This window comes from Stigmatopora nigra, chromosome 18 (genome assembly GCF_051989575.1).
Source record: "Stigmatopora nigra isolate UIUO_SnigA chromosome 18, RoL_Snig_1.1, whole genome shotgun sequence".
Taxonomy (NCBI): Eukaryota; Metazoa; Chordata; class Actinopteri; order Syngnathiformes; family Syngnathidae; genus Stigmatopora; species Stigmatopora nigra.
In genome coordinates, this window is record NC_135525.1 from 12,006,567 (window position 1) to 12,025,656 (window position 19,090).

Genomic DNA, 19,090 nt, shown 5'->3' on the forward strand with positions numbered 1-19,090 from the left:
CCAAAAGAGCCCCCCCCCCCCCCCCCTTTTTTTTTTTAACGTGACAGGAACGAACGAAAGGCATTTTTACAAATGATCTTTTTTAAACCCTGCTAAAAACCTATTTTAGAAATACAATGTTGAACTATAGGTTATAAAAGATTTGAAGATGCTCTAGGAACCATCGACGCTGTGCTCGCGTCACCGGGGAAGAGTTGCCTACGTGCAGTTACCATGGAAACCCAGCCAGGTACCGTAAAACGCCCTTAGCCTAGCAGCTAGTCGGATTTCTTTTCAATCTTCCGATGTATCTGGGCTGAGGGGAAATGACGTCCAACAGTAGTTTGGCCTTTTGAATTGTAATTATCTGACAAAGACCTAATCTCTCTCTATCTTTGTTTCACCAGAGAATTTGTTTGACACTTGCGAAAGGCGTCTGCTGCTGCTGCTGCTCCAACTTTATACAATGGAAGCGGCTGCCTTTTCAGGTAGGAGGACTAAGCCAAGGCAAACAAAACGGAATACTTTAGTTTTTTTCCTTTTTTCAACTGGCCCTCCTAGCTTGCTTTCTCCCAAGAGGGAACGCCAATTCTGTTAGAGCCCACGTCGGGTACATTTTGTGGTCCATTTTTGCTCCGTGGCCTTTTAACGGCGCGCCCTGGGAATGGCCTTTGGGCTCGCTGGCCGGGCCCGACCGGACTGGGCCAGCTGCTCTGCTCTCGCGCCCCCTTTGGCACCGAAGGGAAACCTTATCAAATAACGCTCAAAGGCCATGCACGACGCCACGACCCCTTCAGTCACGTGGGCCAAGCTGAAGCAATCCTTCGATAATTGAATGTGTGACAGCGTGGCCCAAAACAGAACAGATGAAGTGGGCCAATGTTGCAATGCTGGACTGGCAATCCAACGGCAGACGCTCTTAAACGGTCGCAAAATAGAGCCCCACGCGCGCCGCATTGTCTATCCCATGATATTTGAAGTGATGTATGTTTACTGATATTGTTAGAGGATCTAAACCTCGAATACAACATTTTATTCCAGGAATGGCATTTGTGTGAGTTGGTTAGTGAGTCACTTTGAGTTCATGTCAGACAATGTGCTAAGGATATTTGGCCTTCAGCTTCTAGGTTTCCCAGATATTGCCCTTTTCCTTGTTTTTTTTTTTTTTTGTTTGTTTCAAAGGAGAAAGAGGAGGAAGGAAGGATGGACGGAGAGCAAGATGAAGTTTGCCGCTAAGTTGGCTCCCTCCGCAACCCGACCTCTCGCCAAGCATCCCTCGTTCCCTGCCAAAAGCCTTCCAGCCTCTTGGCCGACTCTCTTTGAGCCGACGGGAGGCCATTGTTTTCAAATGTCACGCGGGACTTGGAGTCAGCGGACGCCGACCTGGATCACGCAACGTCGTGCGCCCGACAATGCCCACGACGGCGATGGCGCCCGAGAGGAGACGGGCGCGCCTGCTCCACTCTGCCATGCGGCCACCGTATGTACGTAATTGCGCTCTCTGGCCACCGTCTCTAAGCCAGGTTCTTTTCCACACTTTTCATTTTCAATTTCAACCCCAGCCAACCGGTATATCGAGTTTGAGGCCGCGAGTTTAAGAAAAAAAAAAAAAAACGAGAGGCGAACCCGTGGACGAGTCAAGCTCCACTTTAATGATCGTCACGGAGGGAGCGGCGGAACGGCGACGGCCACCTTTAGGCGGACCTGTCGTGGATCTCCAGCTTGATGATGGCGTGACCCTCGTTGGACATGCAGGCGGCCACTTCCAGCTCCCGCCCGCGGTACTCCACGCCGGAGCCGTCGGCCTTGTGGCGCACAAAGTCGCCTTGGTCCTTGGAGTTGTACATCTCCTTGTAGAGCTTCTCGTCGGTTTGGCGGGACTTGGGGAAGATGCCCACCCCCACCCAGTTCTTGTAGAAGGTGTAGTCGAAGGGCACGGAGAACATGACGGCCAACATCTCGCTGCACTGCTTCTTGCTCATGTGGAAGAGCTCGTAGGTCAGCAGGCCCACCGCGCCCGAGGCCGTGTTGTCGTCCTTGGTGAAGGAGCACACCTCGCCGCGGCCCAGGCGCACCGTGGGCTGCGGGGGGCTGTAGGGGAACCCGCTCTCCATGTGGACCCTGATGACACAAAAAAAAGCCATGTGGACCCTGATGACACCCAAACAAACAAAAAAAAAAGCCCCAAGCCCCATCAAAATTCATTCCACTGTATCTGGCGCGCCCACAAGCCCAGTGCGCCATTTTCAAGCCGCTCTATCTTTGAACGGGTGGCGAAAAAATAACTTTGGATCCTTTTTCAACGGGATCTTTGCTCCCGCCACCAAGAAGGAGACGGAAAAAGCCGGCGTGTTGGACACGGAACGCCTACTTGGGGTTGGTGAGGCAGAAGGCCGAGGTCAGGTTGAGGACCTCGATGGTGCAGTTGCGGTTGGTGGTCAAGTGGAAGGCGTGCGACTCGGCGGTCTCTGGCATGCTGGCCTGAAATACACTTCTCTCATCAACATTGTCGTCATCATGACCATGATAAGGTACTCACTTTGATTGGGGCGACGCGCAGGAACGACAATCTGAGTCCGCTCTCGACGGGTCCGAGTGGCAAAGTGGCAAAGACACAGACAAAGCCGAGGACAAACGGACCACATTCCAGGCGGCATTCCACAAGACACGCCCGGGCCGCTCCCGTCCGAGCCCCATACCTCCCCGACCGGTCGCCCGCAACCCTCGTCCAACCGCCGACGCCACGCCCTCGTCTGGGTGTCGAAAACGACGTCGCCCCCTGCCGGGCGCGGTGGCAATAACTGAAGACTCCATTCATTTGACCCATGGATTTTATTGAGCCCCCCCCCCCAAAAAAAAAATCCCCGCTTTACATCTTCTGGATCTCAAAGAGTCGAATGTCGGTGTCGTACCAGATGGCCGGATCCAGGTGGCTGCGGTCAGCGGGAAAGCACGTCAGGGCGGCCGTCCCCGGCGCTCACGCCGGCGTCCGGGCACTCACCGCAGGTAGACCACGCCCCACGCGTAGGTGCGGAACCACGAGGCGGTGGCGCCGTTGACTTGCGATTTGCGGATCAGGATGGGATGCGGCACCGGCAGGAGGCCCACCAAAGTGCCGTGCCGGAGGAAACTCAGGATCTCCCGCTCGTCCGTCAGAGCCCTGAGCGCCGGGCAAAGAAAAAAAAAACCGCCACCGTCGCCGGTCTCGCCGCGGATGAAGGCGGACTTACTTGTCGATGCATATCTTTTCCACTTGAGGGACGAGAACCTGCAGGAGTCGCATGATGGTCTGCAGGGGAAGTTTGGATTTCCAACACAGCGCCTGCAAGCCCCACACGGGGGCCGTTTCAAAAGGGGACCACACACACAAGCCCGGTGAACGGGGACCAGGCACAATGTCGACCGACCAAGTGGTGAAAACCCACCCAGTCAGGTGTCGCGGTCCAAGGCGACGAAGAGCCGGCTCGGCTCTCCGGCGGAGTGTCCTGGAAGTGATTGCTTGCGTTAAGATGGCCACGGACAAAATCCTCGGAGTCGGTAAATGCATACCTGTCGCTCACGCTCCCGGCCGGACTCGCTGCCGATGACTCCACCCACGCCGGGGCCCCCGTCCGGGGTGCGAGGGGGCTCCCAGATGTCCCGACCCGTTTGGATGGCCGAAGGGGGGCCGGTCGGAGCCGGCTCGCACTCTCTCCTCTTCTTCTCCTGGCGTAAAAGCGCCTGGCCGAGGGAGGCCGCGTCGGTCGGCGTGTTGGCCAAACGATAGAACAGGTTCCTTTGCCGGATCAAGGAGTAGACCAGGTTGCTGTTGCCTGACGGGGACGGCACGCGAGGTCTCGTTAGGGGGCCGACGGCGAGGGGCGAGCCGCGGGTCCTCACCGTCAAACTGGTACTGGACCATGTTGTTGAAGGCTTCCAGCAGGAAGAAGACCAGTTGGTGGTTCTGGGGGGCCGAGAACAGGAAGCGGGGTTGGGAGAAAACCTCCACGAGGTGCAGCAGCTTGTCGGACGACACCATGGACAAACTCTTCAGGTACGGGGACACTAGTAGAAAAAGACTCGTCAACGTGGACCTGGACTCCTCCGGGACCCCAGTTGGGCGGCCCCGACGCAGACAGACGGCGGACGACGGCGGACGACGACGCTCACCGTTCACCACGACGGTGAGCAGGCAGTCGAAGAGCGGTCGCAGTCGTCCGTGTCCACCGCCCGTCATCATCCTGTGGAAGATCTGCGGAGGCATCGGGAAGGCTGGCCCGCCGCCTGACGGCGCTTCCCGCCGCCTCCCGCCGCCTCCCGCCGCCTCCTTACCACCACCAGCAGGTCGGCGTGCGTCCCGTTGAAGACGGGGACGTCCATGGGGACGCGCAGCGTGAAAGGTTTGTTGAGGCGCACGCCAAAATTCCTCTCGCCGCTCAGCAGGAGCAGGATGGCCACGCCCGTGTGCACCAGACCCACGGCGGCTACGGGACGCACCGCGCCGCTCGTCAAACTCCGGCCAGCCCGCGTCAACTCACCCCGGCTGAAAACTCACCCGGGTCGGATCGGGCCTCGTGGAGGAAGAAGAGGACGGGCACCACGACGTCCAGAACGTGGCTGCTCTTCAGCACCAGGAAGAGGAACTTCTGCAGAGGTGCGTCAGAGTTCCACGCCACGCTGACGCTGGCCCGGACGCAGCCTCTTCTTACCTTGTTGAAGTGGCAGATCTTCCAGAAGAGGACCAAGAGCTCTCGGTGGAAGCCGATCTTCCGGCCGGAGTTTGGCAGGTACGTCTGCGCCAGAGGGTTGTTGAGGAGGCGGATCACGCCTCTCAGGACGAAGCTCAAATCCTACAAAGTACAGGGAGGGAAGAGAAGGACACGCGGCCGTCGCCTCGACCGTTGCGCCCCCTCACCTCTTCTCGGTGGATCCGGGACAGGAAGTCGACAAACTGGTTGCGGTCTTGGCCCGACTGGACGGAAGCAAAGGGCGTCAAGACCCTGGTTTCCGGCGACCGAGCTCGAGAAACTGAAGGAATTGAAGCGGTCCTCACGTCTGAGTCGGGCTCCGGCTGGGCTTCGGGGGGGCCCGGCTTCTCCAGGGCCACCACCAGCACCTGTAGCGCCTGTTCCACCAGGACCAGGCGCCGGTCCCAGAAGAGCAGGTGGCCGTAGGGGAAGCCCCGCCCCGAGGGATCGTAGGCGCAGACCACGTTCAGCAGAGAGGTGAACAAGGGGAGGGCGTGTCTGCGCGCACCCCACAATTGTCGAAGCTCAGGCGCGTTCGGAAATGAGCCCGCTTAACTCTGGTTACCTGTTGGCGGCGGAGCAAAAGAAGAGCACCCATGGGTTGCGCTGGCTCTGGGCGGGCCACAGGTAAAGAACCTCGGAGAAGCACGTCAGCAGCAGTTTGAGGAGCTCCGTTCTTCACGCCCCCAAAAAAGCCACAAGTCAAGGATGTGCAAAATGAAGCCCCCGCCACCGCCGTGGCCTCACCTGTTGCTATCGTGGCTTGAGTTGAGCGCAGGCGATGGGGCGAAACCCACGCCCGCCTCCCAGATCAACTCGCAGCTGTCGACGGCCTCGGCGCCGGCTTCCTGCACCGGACGGAGAGTGGGCCATCTTAGGTGCTAGCGTTTGCTCCATTTTCACGTAAACATTCAATTTAGATAGTTCAACTGAAATACTCGGAAAGAACTGAAATGCTTTGCGTCCAATGGGAATGACCATTCGTCTGTACCCAGTAGTACTAGTCATATTCAAAAGTCACACATTTTTTTTGTAGCCTTATCTCAGGCAGGCCAGGGGGGGGTTTGCCTCCCCCTCGTGGGCGCCTGCCGTGTTTACTCAGGTTGTCGAGTTGCTCCGCCCTCTAATCAAACAAGGTGCGTTTAAGCAGACAACCCGCCTGGAATTAGCTTTAGCCGCGGAACCCACAAAAACTCTACGGCTAGCCTAGCATGTGCAGCTTCCGGAGGAAACTGGAGGAATCGATTCCACCTAAACGGCGTTTAGGAGGAAAGTTGACTTGAGCGCAAATAGCGTTAACTCCAAAACACTTTGTGTTTGTGTTTAACGAATTGTTGGTGCAATTCCAGATGGGAAAACAAAGACCAGCTGTCCTTCCGGGACTCAAATATCTTCTCCGATGAATCAAGACGTACGGCCACCGTCCAGGACTCACTCACCCGCCCGCCGCCGTCTCCGTCTCCGAGACCTCGGACGGTCAGATGGGGACAGAAGAGGAGGTCGGCCACAACGAGGAGGAGCGACTGGCCCAGTGGGCGACCGCCGTCCCAGTCGTCGTCGCCGTCGTGCTGCGGATGGACAAAAGTCAACGCTGGCGTAAACGCCCGACGATTTGGCGCCCGCCCGACCTGCTTGAGCGCGGCCACGGGGCCGGCCCAGAAGAATCCCCGCCAGTCGGCGTCCTCGTAGATGAAGGGCAAAAGGCGGGTCAGCAGACGGGCGCAGTTCAGGGCGGCGGCGCGCTCCCGCTCCGACGGGCAACCGGCGTGGGCCGCGAGGGACAACCTCTCCACGGCCTGCGACCAAGGGGTCAGCCGGCGAGGTCGCGGAGGCCGTGGAGGCGGAGCCACCCACCTTGTAGCACAAGGTCGCCAGGTTGGACGGGGACTCCTCCCTCAGCGCTCGGACCTCGGCCGCCGGAACCAAGGCGAAGACGTCCCGGATGGAGGTGGACGGGCGGGCCCAGAACTGCTCCCAGAAGACGTCGTCCGACGCTTCCACGGGCTGCACGGGGCGAGGAAAAAAGCAGAGAAAGAGTCAAACGTGTAGCCGATAACCTCAAAGCTGCCGTATCGACACATTTTCCGAGAAAAAAAAGTGACATCTGTTGGCGCCGGGACGGTCCCGGTGAGGTGTTTGTCCGACCTGAGTGGTGCTGGCCAGCTGAACGACAGCCTTTCTAAAGTGAACTTTGCTGTCGCTACTTCCCATCTCGGTTCGGTTCGGCTGGACTCGGTTCGGTTCGGCTGGACTCGGCTCGGTCCGATTGGCCCTTTCCAAAAGCGGCAGGCTCGACTGACTGACAGCAGGGAGGTCGACTGATGATGGTGAGGCGTTCAGGGATCCCTCGAACGTAGTTACTATGCCTATTCATCACCACCGTAGCTGATTGACTGCGAGGCATTGCTGTCCTCACTCGTTCACCACTATACCAAGTTATTCAGTTCAACAATGTCCGGGTTGTTAAAGCGTCCCCAGAGAGAGAACTTATACGCAGGTATCGTGGCGTCATCTCGAAAGCTCTCACTTCCGAGGGTCCTCGAAGGCAGCAGTCAACAGGAACTGACGGGAACGGCAGGATCTCCGGGATGGAAAACTTTCTGACGTGACTACTTCCAACCGTTCTTTAATTCGAACCCTCTGCTGCTGGCCTCCCATGACTTCACTAGCTCATTGGAGGTTAGCTTTTATTTATTTATATGTAGTGACACCACACGTGTGCATGTCCACCACCCTCCAGAAACATGAACGTAAGTGCGTGAGGCTACTAGTTTTATGAACATGGATGTTAACCAATGAGTGTCTCATATCCCTATGTTTGTGTACATTCATTATCATTTATATTTATTTGTGCACGTATGTCAGTGTCCAATTGGGCATCGCCTAGTTTTTGTACGTGCATGGAAGTGATTTTTCTTTAATGACATGTATGTGTGTGTGTGTGTGTGTGTGTGTGTGTGTGTGTGTGTGTGTGTGTGTGTGTCTTTGTATGCGTCTGCGTACGCGTTCCTGCGTTCCAGCTTCCTGGGAGGCACCCCTGGCCTCCCACTTGGCGTGTACGTGAAGCGCCATGCGCAGCGCCGTAGCCTGGTATCTACTCGCCTGGGCATTTTGGTGCTCACCGGCAGTCGTCGCCGCCGACGTAAGAGACCCCCGCTGGCGTCCACCGACCGTCTCCCCTTCCTTCCCGCCAAAGCCGAGCTAATCGTGGTTGTTTTTCCAGAACCGACGCGGCCGGGAGCGCAGAAGAGAGCGGCAGCGGCGGCAGACCGTGCGGTCCTCGTGGGAGAGCCAGGGTGAGTCAAGTCGCGACGCGTTGGGGGAGCCGCCAGTGAGGCGGGCGGGCGGGCGGGCCCGCGCCCGTCTCCGTGTAAGCCCAGCTCTCCGCCTTTGCCAGCGATTTGCCGGAACGGAGGAACGTCCGTCCCCAGCCTGACGACGGGTCGACACTTGTTTTGCTTGTGCCCGGACCATTTTCATGGGACATGGTGCCAAACGCGTGAGTTTCTCTTGCTGCGTTGACCCTAATGGGGGTGGGGGGGCTATGTCGATGAGAATGGATCCACAGGAGGCTCCGCTTTCTCCGCAGCCGTCGGCGCCGACTGCTACGAGGGCGTCGGACTTTACTACCGCGGCTTGGCGTCCGTGTCGGAGAGCGGACGCCCGTGCCTCCGATGGGACCGGGGCACCGGGTCACGCTACCTGAGCTCCGACGTGGACGGCGGCCGACACAACTACTGCAGGTCCGACTGAGCCGGCCGCCTCCGTTCTCTCGCCGTTATTACAGACGCGTTTTAACGCCGTCCGTGTCATCGATGGCCTGTCGTGACATCAAAATATATTTGTTGTCTATTTTCAGGAATGTAGGCTTCAAGCGCCGTCCCTGGTGTCACGTGTGGAAAGACCAGCAGCTGCTTTGGGAATATTGCCACGTTCCTCCATGCGACACCGGTAAAGGCCGCCTTTTCATTTGCGTTCTGCCTCGGAGATGGCAAACCTGGTGAAAACCTCCAATGGCGCTCTCCTAGTGCGACTGTTGGCTTGGCCGCGTTCCACCGTGGCCCCGCCGATGAGCCCAGCGGGTAAGCTCCGCCCACCCAACCTCTATGTTTTTGTGAGTTCGCAATACTGTGCGACTTTTTGGGTGAAAGCGAGTTTGCGCTCTCGCAGTCCGACCGATCACGTGGGCGGTGACCCGTCAACCGTGGCAGATCACACCGGCGGGTGAGCTCCGCCTCTTTATTGCTCCTGCGTGTCCCGCTAATTAAAATAATCACGGCCCGGTAGCCGGAGCTGTGACGACGACGGCGGCGGCGACCGAGGGACCGCCACGCACCCCCAGACCGGGTAAGGTCAGCCTCCTCGTCTCTGGCGGCGGCGTGCCGACGCACCTTCCCCTTTTCCCGCCAGCGTGGGCCACGTGCGGGCGCCGCTCACGGCGGAAGCAGCTGCGCATCGTCGGCGGCTCGGCGACGCCGGCGGAGTCGCACCCGTGGATGGCGGCCATCTTGTGGCGCGCCAGGTCCAAGGAAAAGATCTTCCGCTGCGGCGGCACCTTGATCTCCGGATGCTGGGTCCTCAGCGCCGCCCACTGCTTCCCCGACAGGTCTTTTTGGGCCCGAATGAGATCCTGTTTTTTGGAATTCCCCGACGAGTCGCCGGTGGCTTCCTCTCCCGTAGATCCGTGGGTGCGGAGCGGCGCTTCCTGGTGGCGCTGGGCAAGAGCGCCCTCAACCGGACGGACGCCCTGGAGCAAATGTTCGCCGTGGAACAGATCATCCGGCACCCCGACTTCAACAACGACCAGGGGAACTACGACAACGACGTCGGTACGAGTGGTCGGGCGACTATGGCGCGGTCGTCCTTGATAACGGAAAAGTGCGTCCTCGCAGCGCTGCTGAAACTCAAGTCGCGAGCGAACGGTGGCTGCGCCCGGGAGAGCGCCGGCGCCCGGCGGGCGTGCCTGCCCGCCGGGTCCCCGGAAGTCCCGGACGTGGCGGCGGGCCTGCCGTGCGAGATCGCCGGCTTCGGCAAGGAGAAGCGGGGCCTGTGGTACCACTCGCAGCGTCTGCGGCGAGCGCACGTCAAAGTGCTGGCCCACGCCGTGTGCCGGCGCAGCGATTACTACGGCCACAAGATCAACCACAACATGCTGTGCGCCGGCCGCCCCGACTGGACGCGGGACGCTTGCGAGGTAGGTGGCGCCCGACCGACGTGGCGCGTGTGAACCCCATCCGTTTGACGTCACCCCGTGACGTTTTGCATACCCACCTGAAAAATATGCTAGTAAAATGCTTTGAGCACATTTGGGGTGATTTCTCACGTCCAGGGCGACTCGGGCGGCCCGCTGGTGTGCCAAGTGGACGGGCTTTTCGTGTTGACGGGCGTCATCAGCTGGGGCGAAGGCTGCGCCCGCCAGCGCCGCCCCGGCGTCTACGCCAAAGTCAAGAACTACGTGCCGTGGATCCGCCGCTACGTCCCCATCTGACCCCCGTCTTTACTTTTGGCCACGCTTTGGCGGCTCGGTGGAAGAGTGGTTCTTTCCACTTGGACCTTTGGCCCGGATGAGCCGGTCCGAGTCTCCTTGAGCAAGAAGCCAGCATTTTGCATTGACTTTTCATAAGATAAAAGTTATTTTGGACATTTCTCATGTCAATAAAAAAAAAAGAATGATGTCCAATGTGTGATTGAATGTTTTTTTCAGCCACCTGGTGGTGATGTGGTTCTTCCCGGGGAGCTTACATGGGCTCGGTTACAAAAAAAATGCCGTTCTTTTCGTTCCGATTGATTCGACTTCTCTTATCGACGATGTCAATCCGGAAAGTCGACGTTGAAAAGTACAAGTCAAAGAAAAAGGAAGACGGGGGTTGTGGAGCACCGCCTTCGGGTTGGCTCAGGTGACGTTTACCTGCGAGTGCGAGGGCGGGGCAAGTTGGCGCTCGCTCCGGCTGGAATGTGAGTGAAATCGTCCCAGCCGGTTTGGCCGTCTGCTAGCTCCACCCGCCTAAGAAGCGGCGAGCGAGTGAGTGAGTGAGTGATTGAGTGAGGGAGGGAAGTTTGGGAGGGGAGCCGGTTAGACCCACGACGACGTCTCGGAGGCAAAGCGAGGCTAGGCGGTTAACTTCTTCCATTCCCGGACTAGCAGGCGCCGCTGACGCACGATCCTCACGCGAAAGTCACGAGCACAGACGGCAGCAAACATGGAACAAGCTCAAGATGAAGAGTTGCAGGAGCAGGAAGAAGGGCGGAAGGACGAGCCGGCTCCAGGAAAGGCTCCAGGAAACGCTTCAGGAAAGGCTCCAGGAAAGGCTCCAGGAAAGGTTCCACAGACAGCCCCGGAGGACGAGACCCATGGGGGAAGCCCTCAAACGGAAGCAGCTCCTGAACAAAACTCGGGTGAGGAGCACAGACGGGAAGAGCGCAACTTTCCTTCCTTGATAGTTAAGCATTTCTTTTTTTGCACACTCCCGATATCGACCGGTGCCGATCGTCTGCCGATGTTACTCCTTTAATTACCGACGGCACGCATCATCGCTTCATTGTCAAGTCAATGAATGCCGTCCGCCATGGCTCGTTCAGACGCAGCCTGGACTGCCAATGACGGCGCTCAAAGTGGGAGGACTGGCAGCCAATCCACCGACGTGTTTTGGTTGCCGCCCTCCCTGATGGATTTTGACGATTAGTAGCGTTTTTGGACGACCACCGACGATGGCACCACTCTTTGCGCTCAGAGTCGTCGCCGGAGGAGGAGGAGCCCGTTTCGGACCGGGACGCCGTGGTGTGCGACTCGTGCATGGAGCGCCCGCGACGGGCCGTCAAGTCGTGCCTGACCTGCCTGGTGTCGTACTGCGAGGAGCACCTGCGGCCCCACCTGGAGAACGCCAAGTTCCACAACCACCGGCTGCTGGAGCCGCTGCGCGACATCGAGCGCCGCACCTGCGAGCTGCACAAGCGCCCCCTGGAGCTCTTCTGCCTGGCCGACGCCCGCTGCCTCTGCCCCGACTGCGTGGGAGACGAGCACCGGGGCCACCAAGCCGTCCCCGTGGCCCAGGCGCGCCGGCGGCTGGAGGTGGGTGGCCCTTCGGGTCCTTCCGGCCCCTCGGTTAACGCCGGCCGTGGCTTTGGCGCTCGTCCCACTGGCGGTAACGCAACACCGGCGGCTCTATTTGCGTCGTTGGCTGGCTTCAATGAGGAATGTTGCTAAGATTTTGTCCCCTGGGTTAGCGGTCGCGGTCCTTATTTACCTCTTGCTTTCAGGGCACCGATTGTCTCCCTTCCTGTTACTTGGGCTAGATTTCAGGGCAGTTGCGGATGGCTTCCTGTTGATTTTGGGTCACACCCGCTCCCCTCTGTAGCATTCCTGAGCCCTCTCACAATGACGCCTTTTTTTTTTTTTTTTTTGCTTGGTGTTTTGTCTTGACTCACTTCCTGTATTTTGGGGCCACTTCCCGTTCATTTCTGGGTCAAAAGCCCTAAGATCCGTAACCTACCTCCACGTTTGACAGAGAGAGCTGAAGGACAAACGCGCCGACATGAGCCAGACGCTGGCGGCGGCGGAGAAAGCCATCCAAAAGCTGCAGCTCAACGCCGTCTCCATCCAGAGCTCGGCCGGCGCCGTGCGCGAGGTCATCCGGGCCCAGTTCCAGCAGCTGCTGGCGGCCGCCGAGGCCGCCCGGCGGGAGGTGGGTGACATCCTGGAGGGCGAGGAGAAGCAGGCCCTGCGGCAGGCCGAGGGCATCCGCGCCCACCTGGAGGCCCGCTGCGCCCAGCTCCAGGAGACGCGGGCCCTGGTGGACAAGGTCTCCAGGAACAAGAACCACGTGGATTTCCTGCAGGTAGGAGGGGGGCGGGGGGTGGCCGGCGCATCCGCCTGCCCATTGGCCCGTCCCGGGCACCGCCGTTCACCCGTCCGCCCCTCCAGGACTACTGCGAGTGGAAGAAAGAAGCCTCGGACATCTCCCTGCCCGGCGTCTCCATCGGCCTGATAGACCGCTTGGACTCGGTCAGCCGCGTCATCGCCGAGGCCACGCGGGACCTCTGCGCCGCGCTGGCCACGTCCTTTGTGGACAAGGTCAAGGAGACGTGCAACACGGGTGAGCCGGAGTTTTCCTCACCTTTGACCTTGACACGGCACACTGGAGTTGTAACCACACGACCGCATAGACTTTTAGGTTCATGTCCAAATCCCACCGTTGAATATCTTGCCGCCTAGATTTTACAAAATGCCTTTTGAACTAAACACACAAAAGACATTTTCCAGTGATTGGCAAAATCAGGAAATGTAATATAAAACTATTTGAATTGAACCCTAAATTTTAGGGTTCAATTCAAATAGTTTTATATTACATTTCCTGATTTCCAGAAAGTCAATCACCAGTGCCGACTTTGTGTTTTAGGGCCTAAAACACGGTCGGCACTGGTGATTGACTTTCTGGGGCCGCACGAAAGGAGGCGGCGGGCCACATTTGGGCCCCGGGCCGCCACTTTGATACCCGCGCTCCGAGAGTTCCAAATGCAGGGCGAAAACATGAACTTGAGCGGGCGTGCCCTCACACGTGCGGAATGTTCCGGCCCCGTGTCAACTTTTCCAAATTCTCGGCGACCGGGTGAAAAGTGCCCGACGCCCTGGGAAGGTTTTCCAAAATGGCCGTGTGAAAATGGTCAGAGCGGCCAGGTGACGCCAATACGCCAAGGCAAAAGCTGCAGGCAGGTCAGCGTTCAAAGACAAAACGTGGGTGAAGGCGCCACGCCACGCCGCTCCGCTTCTCTTTCAGATAAAATGGGAATCAAAACCACGGTGCAGGCCGTGGTGGCGGCCAGACACAGTAGCAGCGTTCCAGAACCCGTCACCAGAGCCGACTTCCTCAAATGTGAGTGCTCCGGCTCCCTCAAGCCGTGTTTATTTGAGCTTATTTTTCTTTTAATCCTGTTTTTTTTAAATGGAAACAAAATATTTTTCAAGTGGAAAACGCAAAATATTGGTATATTTAAACTAAAAACACGGCCATGATTGATTTTAAAAAGGGCAAAATCAGGAGATGTAATGTACATCTATCGTCATTTGATCCTAAGATAGAAAGTCAGGATTGACTTTGTTGGGCCGCACAAAATGATATGGCGGGCCACACTTGGCCCCCGGGCCGCCACTTTGACACCCGTGCACTAGATAGAGCTGTAACCGCATTGTTAAAAGGTTATCGTGAGCATTTTTTTTTCAATCGAACTTGGAACCCGCAACAAATTGCATTGTTTTTTTTCTTCTTTTTTTTTTTTTTTTTTCTCCCTCGGCGCCGTAGATGGCGCTCAGGTGACTTTCGACCCGGACACGGCCCACGTCTTCCTGCGTCTGACGGAAGAGAACCGCAAGGTGACCAACACCACGCCCTGGCAGCACCCTTACCCGGACGTACCCGAGCGCTTCCAGGAGTGGCGGCAGGTGCTGGCGCTGCAGAGCTTCTACCTGGGCCGCCATTACTTTGAGGCCGACGTGGGCGGCGAGGGCGGCGAGGGCACGCACCTGGGCCTCACCTACAAGAGCATCCAGCGCAAAGGCGCCGACGGCGACCGCTGCATCACCGGCAACAGCTTCTCCTGGTGCCTGCAGTGGAACGGCCGAAGCTTCTCCGCCTGGCACGGCGGCGTGGAGACGCCGCTCGCCGAGGGGAAGTTCACGCGCATCGGTCAGTACTTTGGCGACCATCTTGGCCAGCCCGACTGCGCCTTTTGATATCGCACTCATTTCGATTCAATAGATTGGTCAGGGCATTTGAGTGTAGCACACTCAAGGAGTTCAGGGAACATTTCATTCTGGCCCACTTCTGACTTCTTGGCATATTTGAATGTCGCACTTTTTCCTACAAGAAGAGTCCCTTTTGAAAGAGTGCTCCTTTTCTGTGTGGCTTTTCCACAGGTGTCTACGTGGACTCGCCCGGGGGGCTCCTGGCCTTCTACGGCGTGGACCACGACATGACCCTCATCCACAGCTACCGGGCCGAATTCCTGGAGCCGCTTTATCCTGCCTTCTGGTTGTCCAAGAAAGAGAACGTGGTGGTTCTGGTGCCGCCCGGCGATCCCCTGCCTCTCAAGAGCCCCTCTCCGCCCACGTCGCCCGCCGCCAACGCCGTCCCGCCTCCTTAAAGGCTCCTGCGGAAATGCTGAACATTCAACTTCAAGATGAGATGAATACAAAGAATTCTACATTATTTTTTTTGCACTTTCACAACTGCTGGGGGGTCATTTTGAGCCTTGAAATAAATCATCGTCAAAATCAAAAGCCTTTATTGTCATCATACACAGCTGCGTAGAACATAATGGGTGAAATATCATTCAACAAAGGTGCTCTTAAATGGGTCAAAATGGTCAATGGTTTGCCCTTTGATGGCCCATGTTTGAAAAAAAAAAGGCTTGGATTGGCTCCCGACAGTTTATAACAGGCAGGGGTGGGAGGCTTTGCAAAGGTGAAAGAGGCACACACACACACGTAGCTGACAAAATTGAATCAACGGGGGTTGGGCCGCTGTGGGAGAGGAGGGTGGGGGCAGCTTTTGGCTCAAGCCACCTCACACTGACTGAGCTGACCAACTTTGAAGGATCGGGGGTTGGGCTGTGACAAGCAGCTGATGCCAATCCACTGATTGCACTCGCAGGACACGCAGTATTGCTCTTTATGGAAAGCTACATTTGGTGGAATTGTTTGAAAGTACTATAGGATGTTATGCCTTTATATTAAATCAAAAGTCTTTATTGTCATTATACACAGCTGCGTAGAACCAAATGGGTGAAATATCATTCAACAAGGGTGCTCTTAAATGGGTGAAAATGCTCAAAAGGTTGCCCTTTCATGGCCCATGTTTGAAATAGGTCAAAAAAACTATTGAACTGGCTGTTTTGTATTTTACAAGCCATCCACCAAACACGTAGCTGACAAAATTGAATCAACGGGGGTTGGGCCGCTGTGGGAGAGGAGGGGCGAGCTTTTGGCTCAAGCCTTCCAACAGTGAACAACTGAGCTGACTGAAAAAGTTGAATCGACGGGGGTTGGGCCGCTGTGGGGGAGGAGGAGGAGGAGGAGGAGGGTGGGGATAGTTTTTGGTTCGAGTCGCCCTGGATGGACCGAGCGAGCTGAGCTGACAAACTTGAAGCAGCCTCGGGGGTTGGGCTGCAACAAGCAGCTGACACCAATCCACTGATTGCACTTGTGTCACACTAGTATTGTGGAAAGTTTCCTCTTTAGAGCTTGGAACGAAAAGCTGCACCCATTGCCTAAGTGTGCTAAGGTCGGCATTTGATGAGTGCCTGTGTCTGACTGGTCATCCAGGGTTTTTGCTTAGGAAAAACCTGTATCCGTTTATTAACAGTGACGTTGTCCGTGCACTTTTTGATGTTGGAAAGTACAGTGTCTGTGTAGTCCTGAAAGTTGTAATGTACAAAAAGTTCCCAAATGGTGTGGGAAAAACATTCCTGCAGCTCAGAAAGTGGTGTTGACTTTGTTGTTGTTTTTTTCTCGTGCTTTGCATGGTTTAACAAGTTTTTTTAAAAAAAAATGACAATTCTGTTTTGTTTTTTCGTGAGTTTGGGCCGGTATGTCGTTATCCAATGATGTAGCACACACAGGTCACGTGATCATGCTTCTATCCAAAGATAGGCTTCTAATTCTAGCAGAATGTATTTGCTAACATCCTTCCATGGCAAAGGGTTTTTATTTGTTTATATATTTAGAGTAACAAAAGCTTTCAGCCACATTTCACATGCGTCGCCCGTTTTTGTTTCCAATACGTGCAGGTCATGTGATGGTGAAGGTCACGTGAGCGCCCCATCCAGCGACGTGTCTTCCAGCTAGCATGTAGCAGGAAATGTTAGCTCGTGTGTCAACATGCCAACAGACGTAAGTGACCCTTGCGCGCTTTACAAAAAGGGCTTTCGGGGAGTTTAAACTGAAATCGATCGATATTTCAATCCTCTTAAGAAGAGCGTTCCGCCTGCCGAATGTAACTGTTGACAAGCTAATGCTCTTTAAACGACATGACATACACTTCCAACAGAAAATGTTTCCATTGGCTTTAGTTTAACACGAACACCAAAATTGAATAATACTAACAGTCGAGTTAGTCATTCAACTTGTGAAATGGTGTATATTTTTCCACTTGAAATCAAATTTAATTCAAATGAATGAGTTCACCGAGGGAGCAATTTTGCATCGTTCTAAAGAATTTTAAAACGCTAGAAAGAATTGAAACATAATTGAACATCAAATACATTTTCAAATGAACACTTTAAATTCCAACAAATTGTCATGAAATAGGCGGTCATTTCAAAACAGTGTTATCGTGTTGACTGGTACTTTTTGTTCATAATTCAACATCAAATCCATTTTCAAATGAACACTTTAAATTCCAACAAATTGTAATGAAATAGGCGGCCATTTCAAAACAGTGTTATCGTGTTGACTGGTACTTTTTGTTCATAATTCAACATCAAATCCATTTTTTAAATGAACACTTTAAATTCCAACAAATTGTAATGAAATAGGCGGCCATTTCAAAACAGTGTTATCGTGTTGACTGGTACTTTTTGTTTGTTTGGCGTTTTGACGTAGCTTAAGTCGTTTGCTGTGTCCTGTCAATTGCTGCCACCGGAAGACTTCAAATAAAACCTCTCAACTTAGTGTTTCCCTCAGCAGAACAACGATGAAGACGTCTCGCTGTTTGACGCGGAGGAGGACGCCGAACAGAGGTTGTCCAAAAAGACAAAGATCAAGTGAGTCACTTTGCCCCGTCAATAGCGGGAGGAGGGAGCATTTTGTTTTGTTTTTGCCTCGCCGACCTTGGCGAGCCACGTTGTCGTCCGCAGGCACCCGGTGGCCTCCTTCTTCCATCTCTTCTTCAGGGTGGGGGCCATCTTGGTCTACCTGCTCTGCGAGAGGATCGGCGACGGCCTCATCGGCGGCACGGTGGCCATCATTCTGCTGCTCTCCTGCGACTTCTGGACCGTCAAGGTCAGCCCCGTTCGGCCGATTGACCGCGCGCGGCCCACGCTCGGCCCACGCTAGGGCGTCAACGCCGTCCCCTCTGGTCCGCTGGCAGAACATCACGGGGCGGCTGCTGGTGGCGCTGAGGTGGTGGAACCAAGTGGACGAGGACGGGCAGAGTCGCTGGATCTTCGAGTCGCGCAAGGTTTGTTCCGCTCACGTGAGCGCACGCGGCCAGGCTCGCCAACCAACCAACCACCCACCGCCGCCCGGCTTTGTGATTTTACTTCAGGGGAGCGGCAAGGCGCAGGGCTCCCATTCGGAGGCTCGGATCTTCTGGCTGGGTTTGATCGTCTGTCCCCTGGTGTGGGTGGTGTTCGCCTTCAGCACCCTCTTTCAGTTCAACATTAAGTGGCTGGTGAGATGGCGCTCGTCGTCGGCCACCGGGCGTCCCATCCATTTGGGTCGGGAGGAGACGCCGATGCTATTTCTCCGTTGGCCCCAAAACGAAAACGCCGCGCCCGCGGCCCTCCCGATCGATTCCGATGGATCGGACAAGTGATAGAGTCATTTCAATGGACAGCGGGAGGGAGGGAAGGATGATGGCCCGTCAAAAGAAGGTACTGAAATTGTGTGTGTTTTTTTCCACCGCTTTCGACCGGCTCTGCCTGGGTGTTGCGCCGCAGCCGGTGGTGCTGATGGGCCTGGTGCTGCAGGGGGCCAACCTCTACGGATACGTGCGCTGTAAAGTGGGAGGGAGGACCGACTTGAAAAATATGGCCACCAACTACTTTGGCAGGCAGTTTCTCAAACAGGTTAGAGATTGCAGTCAATTCATCCCATCCAACTGCCATTATGACTGAGAGAAGAAGAAAAAAGTCACCTCTGTGTTTGCTTTCCACCTCAGACGCTGTCCAAAGAGGAAGAATCGTGAGGCAGCGTGGCCAGCGGATCTTCATTTTCTACCATTTATCATTTTCCCTAGGCCTGCGACTTATATAAGATTAGAAATCAAACTTTGCATCTTCTGAAATGTTATAACGAACGGCATTAGGTACATTTTCCTTTTTAAAAAAACATTTGACTTCTATTTGAATGTGACCTATTTGCTTTTTTTTCTTCCTTACTTCAGATCCGGATAACACGGTATTCTATTTTCCAGTCGTTGATTTGTACTACAATTGTTTAAGGGTTGTTCTCTTCTATTTCTTTCTTACTCCAACTTCAGTTCTGTAGGTCAGAACATTATTTATGTTAAAGCCTTTTTTCCTTTGTACATTTACGAACTGGGTTATTTATATACCATTCGCAGTAGTATAATTGAATGTCATACATTGTGTTTAATTAAAAAAAAAGTACATTAATAAATGAATGACTTGAATATTTTTTTCTGTATATAATTCAGTTTTATTAGTGA

The 19,090-nt window shown here is 55.3% G+C and overlaps 5 protein-coding genes across 19 annotated transcripts; 3 read left to right on the forward strand and 2 right to left on the reverse strand.

The window, feature by feature from the left end:
- The first annotated feature begins 42 nt into the window (after positions 1–42).
- LOC144211443 (urokinase-type plasminogen activator-like) lies at positions 43–10,380 on the forward strand. 7 transcript variants are annotated; one of them, XM_077738717.1, is made up of 13 exons: positions 43–229; positions 387–467; positions 7,727–7,848; positions 7,930–8,002; positions 8,104–8,205; positions 8,296–8,449; positions 8,566–8,657; positions 8,735–8,788; positions 8,877–8,930; positions 8,994–9,053; positions 9,117–9,312; positions 9,387–9,900; positions 10,036–10,342. In XM_077738717.1, the coding sequence occupies exons 3-13, from the start codon at positions 7,777–7,779 to the stop codon at positions 10,192–10,194; spliced, it is 1,530 nt and encodes a 509-aa protein (XP_077594843.1). In that variant the 5' UTR covers positions 43–229; positions 387–467; positions 7,727–7,776; the 3' UTR covers positions 10,195–10,342. The 7 variants fall into 7 exon arrangements, with proteins under 7 accessions (XP_077594843.1, XP_077594844.1, XP_077594839.1 ...); XM_077738714.1 differs by lacking the exons at positions 43–229; positions 387–467 and adding an exon at positions 6,956–7,385 and having other exon boundaries at positions 9,387–9,535; positions 9,599–9,900; positions 10,036–10,380; XM_077738719.1 differs by lacking the exons at positions 43–229; positions 387–467 and adding an exon at positions 6,959–7,456 and having other exon boundaries at positions 9,387–9,535; positions 9,599–9,900.
- On the reverse strand, positions 1,612–2,660 carry LOC144211444 (DELTA-actitoxin-Aeq1a-like). The gene is made up of 3 exons (XM_077738720.1): positions 2,519–2,660; positions 2,351–2,460; positions 1,612–2,100 (listed from the first exon to the last, which is right to left on the reverse strand). The coding sequence occupies exons 2-3, from the start codon at positions 2,452–2,454 to the stop codon at positions 1,674–1,676; spliced, it is 531 nt and encodes a 176-aa protein (XP_077594846.1). The 5' UTR covers positions 2,455–2,460; positions 2,519–2,660; the 3' UTR covers positions 1,612–1,673.
- On the reverse strand, positions 2,835–7,065 carry hid1b (HID1 domain containing b). 6 transcript variants are annotated; one of them, XM_077738709.1, is made up of 17 exons: positions 6,852–6,933; positions 6,561–6,710; positions 6,335–6,502; positions 6,146–6,274; positions 5,454–5,554; positions 5,272–5,382; positions 4,874–5,204; positions 4,668–4,808; positions 4,514–4,604; positions 4,291–4,442; positions 4,129–4,210; positions 3,859–4,023; positions 3,529–3,791; positions 3,405–3,464; positions 3,210–3,301; positions 2,981–3,139; positions 2,835–2,912 (listed from the first exon to the last, which is right to left on the reverse strand). In XM_077738709.1, the coding sequence occupies exons 1-17, from the start codon at positions 6,915–6,917 to the stop codon at positions 2,849–2,851; spliced, it is 2,325 nt and encodes a 774-aa protein (XP_077594835.1). In that variant the 5' UTR covers positions 6,918–6,933; the 3' UTR covers positions 2,835–2,848. The 6 variants fall into 6 exon arrangements, with proteins under 6 accessions (XP_077594835.1, XP_077594833.1, XP_077594830.1 ...); XM_077738707.1 differs by having other exon boundaries at positions 4,874–4,930; positions 5,012–5,204; positions 6,146–6,502; XM_077738704.1 differs by having other exon boundaries at positions 3,859–4,210.
- A 215-nt stretch (positions 10,381–10,595) lies between the features above and the next one.
- On the forward strand, positions 10,596–14,973 carry trim16 (tripartite motif containing 16). Of its 2 annotated transcripts, XM_077738711.1 has the most exons (8): positions 10,596–10,732; positions 10,852–11,102; positions 11,438–11,775; positions 12,212–12,541; positions 12,628–12,799; positions 13,481–13,576; positions 14,003–14,386; positions 14,617–14,973. In XM_077738711.1, exons 2-8 carry the CDS (start codon positions 10,907–10,909, stop codon positions 14,841–14,843), a joined length of 1,743 nt encoding a protein of 580 aa, XP_077594837.1. In that variant the 5' UTR covers positions 10,596–10,732; positions 10,852–10,906; the 3' UTR covers positions 14,844–14,973. The 2 variants fall into 2 exon arrangements, with proteins under 2 accessions (XP_077594837.1, XP_077594836.1); XM_077738710.1 differs by lacking the exon at positions 10,596–10,732 and having other exon boundaries at positions 10,745–11,102.
- Positions 14,974–16,396: 1,423 nt separating this feature from the next.
- Positions 16,397–19,041, forward strand: tvp23b (trans-golgi network vesicle protein 23 homolog B (S. cerevisiae)). 3 transcript variants are annotated; one of them, XM_077738873.1, is made up of 7 exons: positions 16,397–16,590; positions 17,371–17,462; positions 17,556–17,700; positions 17,789–17,878; positions 17,966–18,091; positions 18,360–18,488; positions 18,581–19,041. In XM_077738873.1, the coding sequence occupies exons 1-7, from the start codon at positions 16,579–16,581 to the stop codon at positions 18,605–18,607; spliced, it is 621 nt and encodes a 206-aa protein (XP_077594999.1). In that variant the 5' UTR covers positions 16,397–16,578; the 3' UTR covers positions 18,608–19,041. The 3 variants fall into 3 exon arrangements, with proteins under 3 accessions (XP_077594999.1, XP_077595000.1, XP_077595001.1); XM_077738874.1 differs by having other exon boundaries at positions 17,383–17,462; XM_077738875.1 differs by having other exon boundaries at positions 16,400–16,590; positions 17,386–17,462.
- The last annotated feature ends 49 nt before the right edge of the window (positions 19,042–19,090 follow it).

What these genes read in the sequence shown, in the direction of transcription:
- LOC144211444 (XM_077738720.1), bottom strand. Translation starts at nt 2,454, where the DNA reads ATGCCAGAGACCGCCGAGTCGCACGCCTTCCACTTGACCACCAACCGC. An exon ending in TTCTGCCTCACCAACCCCAA is followed by an intron (nt 2,101 to 2,350) that starts GTAGGCGTTCCG and finishes TTGTGTCATCAG; the next exon opens with GGTCCACATGGAGAGCGGGT.
- hid1b (XM_077738708.1), bottom strand. Translation starts at nt 6,917, where the DNA reads ATGGGAAGTAGCGACAGCAAAGTTCACTTTAGAAAGGCTGTCGTTCAG. An exon ending in AGCTGGCCAGCACCACTCAG is followed by an intron (nt 6,711 to 6,851) that starts GTCGGACAAACA and finishes CGCCCCGTGCAG; the next exon opens with CCCGTGGAAGCGTCGGACGA. An exon ending in GCCGGGAGCGTGAGCGACAG is followed by an intron (nt 3,465 to 3,528) that starts GTATGCATTTAC and finishes AATCACTTCCAG; the next exon opens with GACACTCCGCCGGAGAGCCG.
- LOC144211443 (XM_077738713.1), top strand. Translation starts at nt 7,363, where the DNA reads ATGACTTCACTAGCTCATTGGAG. An exon ending in ACTTCACTAGCTCATTGGAG is followed by an intron (nt 7,386 to 7,726) that starts GTTAGCTTTTAT and finishes CCTGCGTTCCAG; the next exon opens with CTTCCTGGGAGGCACCCCTG. An exon ending in CCCGCCGATGAGCCCAGCGG is followed by an intron (nt 8,789 to 8,876) that starts GTAAGCTCCGCC and finishes GCGCTCTCGCAG; the next exon opens with TCCGACCGATCACGTGGGCG.
- trim16 (XM_077738711.1), top strand. Translation starts at nt 10,907, where the DNA reads ATGGAACAAGCTCAAGATGAAGAGTTGCAGGAGCAGGAAGAAGGGCGG. An exon ending in ACCACGTGGATTTCCTGCAG is followed by an intron (nt 12,542 to 12,627) that starts GTAGGAGGGGGG and finishes CCGCCCCTCCAG; the next exon opens with GACTACTGCGAGTGGAAGAA. An exon ending in CAGAGCCGACTTCCTCAAAT is followed by an intron (nt 13,577 to 14,002) that starts GTGAGTGCTCCG and finishes TCGGCGCCGTAG; the next exon opens with ATGGCGCTCAGGTGACTTTC.
- tvp23b (XM_077738873.1), top strand. An exon ending in TCCAAAAAGACAAAGATCAA is followed by an intron (nt 17,463 to 17,555) that starts GTGAGTCACTTT and finishes TGTCGTCCGCAG; the next exon opens with GCACCCGGTGGCCTCCTTCT. An exon ending in AGTTCAACATTAAGTGGCTG is followed by an intron (nt 18,092 to 18,359) that starts GTGAGATGGCGC and finishes GTTGCGCCGCAG; the next exon opens with CCGGTGGTGCTGATGGGCCT.